General features: G+C 50.9%; 1 protein-coding gene and 1 long non-coding RNA gene across 2 annotated transcripts in view; one reads left to right on the top strand and one right to left on the bottom strand.

The window, feature by feature from the left end:
* DUOX1 (dual oxidase 1) overlaps window positions 1–3,060 on the bottom strand; it is a 37,905-nt gene that overhangs the window by 8,069 nt on the left and 26,776 nt on the right. The window contains 2 exon segments of the mRNA XM_023746538.1: window positions 2,227–2,276; window positions 2,518–2,853. Coding sequence (XP_023602306.1) covers window positions 2,227–2,276; window positions 2,518–2,853 — 386 coding nt within the window.
* On the top strand, window positions 10–841 carry LOC111823801. Its single transcript, XR_002826906.1, has 2 exons — window positions 10–160; window positions 728–841. It is a non-coding gene; the product is annotated as an uncharacterized LOC111823801 (long non-coding RNA).

Genomic DNA, 3,060 nt, shown 5'->3' with positions numbered 1-3,060 from the left:
TGAGGCCTGCAAAATGAACAAGTGTTCTGAAGGGCAAAGGAGTGAGGCTGTTCTGGGCCTGCCAAGGGCCTGGACCCTTTTCCACCCCACTGTCCGAGGAGCGGGTGGGGAAAGCCCAGCATCTTCCTCTGTTCCTCTTCCTTCACATCACTGGTCACAGGTACCTCTCGCTTCTATAGACCCTACTCATCCTTCATAGACTTTGTCAGGATATATATATATTTTTGCCTCCGTTCTCTTTATTGGTGGGAGTTTAAGTTGATGTATCTTTTTAAAAGTGTACATACCCTTTGAGTAAGGAATTCATCTGTTAGGAATTTATTCTACAAATATATCAAGAGGAATGCAAGAATACATGTACAAGATGTTCATGGCAACATAATTTGTAACAGTAAAACAGCTGGAAATAACTTAAATGCTCAAGAATAGGGAACTGGCTGAGTAAAATTATAGCATAGGAATACAATAGAATAGTATTCTGCCACAAAGAAATGAGGCAGATGTACTGGTATGAGATGTCCAAAATAAAATGCTGCCCTGACCGGTTTGGCTCAGTGGATAGAGCCTCAGCCTGTGGACTGAAGGGTCCCAGGTTCGATTCTGGTCAAGGGCATGTACCTTGGTTGCGGGCATATCTCCAGTGGGGGATGTGCAGGAGGCAGCTGATCGATGTTTCTCTCTCATTGATGTTTCTAACTCTCTATCCCTCTCCCTTCCTCTCTAACAGCTGGCTGTGTTCCCCTGTGATGGAGTTCTGACTTGGCTCAAACAATAGTTCATTCAAGTGGACACTTTCTGGGCTGTCATGGAAAACGTCAATAAAAAACCTGGTTCATCTGAATGCTGAATCCGGGCTTTTATTTCTGCTAAGCTGGTCTCCCCCTCTTGGGGGACTGAAGCTGCTGCCTCCTCCTCAGTGGCCTCTACCTTAGTCACAGTAAAGTGTGGCATCTCTGTTGAAATCCTGTGCTTTTTCTGTATTTAAACCTCCTTCCAAGTCTACTCTGCCCATCCCTTCCTCGCTGTGTCCCTTTCAGATTCTGTCAGGATATTTTTCAAGTACCTGTGTTTTATGTTCATCACTTTCCTGGCTCTCAGCTTCACAAGAACAGGGCCAGGCTAGGCTAGTTCACCACTGAACCTAGTGTAGGGCCTGGCACACCGTGGGCCTTATATAAATGTATGTTGAATAAATGAATGCATGGGGCTGGGGCTCTGGACATTGCAGGCCCTGCCTTATGCAGTCAGGGCTTGTACCAAGTCCCTGCAGCACTCCACCTCGCTGCCACAGCACACAGTGTGAGCACCGGTGAGCAAGTGCTACCCCCAGAGACCCCCCTGGGTTCAGCCCCGAGTTAGTGGGAGGGCCCTCTTCACAGGGAATCCCAGGCCTGGGCTACCCAGGAGGGCAATACTGGAGCCAGAATGGGAATGCAGGGGTCAGAGAAGGGCCCCTCAAGGATCAAGGAGGAGAGAGGCACAAATTAGGAAGATTAGAGCCCTGAAGAACGGCAAAGCAGAGGTTAAGAAGGGATCTAACCAAAGCCTGTCAAGTACAGAATGGAGAGCAGAGCATAAATACGGGCTTATCCTGGAAACCCCAGTGTGCAGGAATTAGCAGGCACTCTCTGAAGTTCAAAGCAGATCACTTTAGGATTAAAAAAAATAAAAAATTAAAAAAACGGTGCTTTGTTTCATAGAGGAGTGAGTGTAGAAAACGTGTTGCCCCAAGGAGGGAACAGATTGAAAATATAAATAGGTTGAAGAAGTGTTTGAATAGATGCACAGCTAATAGCCCTAAAATGGGTGATTATGGGGAGTTAGGAATATGCCTCTAAACAGCCCTTGTCAAGACAGACTAAAAGGGGTGGGGGTGGGGGGTTTCCTGACTTGACAAGAGCCTGGTCCCTCCCCCCTGCAGCTGGGGCACAGTGTTTCTCAGAACCAGTCCTGGCAGGTGTGTGCACTAGGGGACAGGAGGGGCCCCTCCCGTCCCACAGAGGGAGGAACTAGTTCAGAGCTGGGGTGGAGCCCAGTCAAGCTCCCGAGAGAAGCACTAGAAAGCAGTCTCCTACTGCCCAGGAGCGTCCTCGGGGCCAGAGGGCAGGGCCTGACTGACCGTGAGAGCCCAGTGAGTGCAACTGGGCTGCTCTGTTGGTAGAGAGAGCCCAGAACCTGGAACTCGGAGCCAGGCCCAGAAATTCATGGAGCAGGAAGGGCTCTCACCTGGCACCGTCTGGAAGAACCACCAGTAATACTTCTGGGGGAACTCGGACCTGTGGGGAAGGGACGCAAGGGAGGATCCTGAGAGGAGATGTCTGGGACGTCCAGAAAGGACCCTCCAGATGAGGCACCCCAGCCCAGCCACAGCCCCCCTTTCTGCTGACTCGGGGCAGGAGGCTCAGGCTGATCATTATCTGTCCTGTAACCTGGAAGGTGACACTCTCCTCTGAGCAGAGATAATTAGATTCTTTCCACTCACAAATAATACACCCTTTCCCTTCGCTCACTACTCACCCGTCATCATGGAAGAGGCCAGGGAAGAGGCAGGAGAGGATGCTGAGTGGGCTGATGGAGAACAGGTACACGTTCACCACGTGGCCTGCGCTGTGTAACACTAAGGAAGACCAGGCAGATGGGGTGAGCCTGGGGGCAGCCGGGTGGGGGTGCTCAACCCATTCAACCCAAGGCGCACTCCCGCCAGCCAGAGGTGGAGGCCTGAAGAAGGACCCTAGGGGGTTGGATTTCTGATCTCTGAGAAACTTCCTGTTCCTCCCCATGTCCCATATCCACCCCATCCGTGAAGACAACCATGAGTCTAAATTATATAGTAGAAGTCCACTCCTTTGGTTCCTCTCTCAGAACTATCTTTTAAAACATAAACGTTGCAAGATGGCACATTCTGTACACCCATTTGGGGTGTTAGGAACTTGTCAGGTGGAGGCTGGTGAGGTGGCCCTGAAAGTATAGGAAGAGGCACTGGGGCGGGGGAGGGGGGGCATTGAGGGGCTCCTGTGCTTACTGCACACCACTGCCGGGGCCACCATCCTTATGAGAAGG

This window comes from Myotis lucifugus, unplaced genomic scaffold, assembly GCF_000147115.1.
Source record: "Myotis lucifugus unplaced genomic scaffold, Myoluc2.0 scaffold_692, whole genome shotgun sequence".
Taxonomy (NCBI): domain Eukaryota; kingdom Metazoa; phylum Chordata; class Mammalia; order Chiroptera; family Vespertilionidae; genus Myotis; species Myotis lucifugus.
The sequence above is the reverse complement of the archived record's forward strand: the minus strand, read 5'-3'. Positions and strand labels throughout refer to the sequence as shown.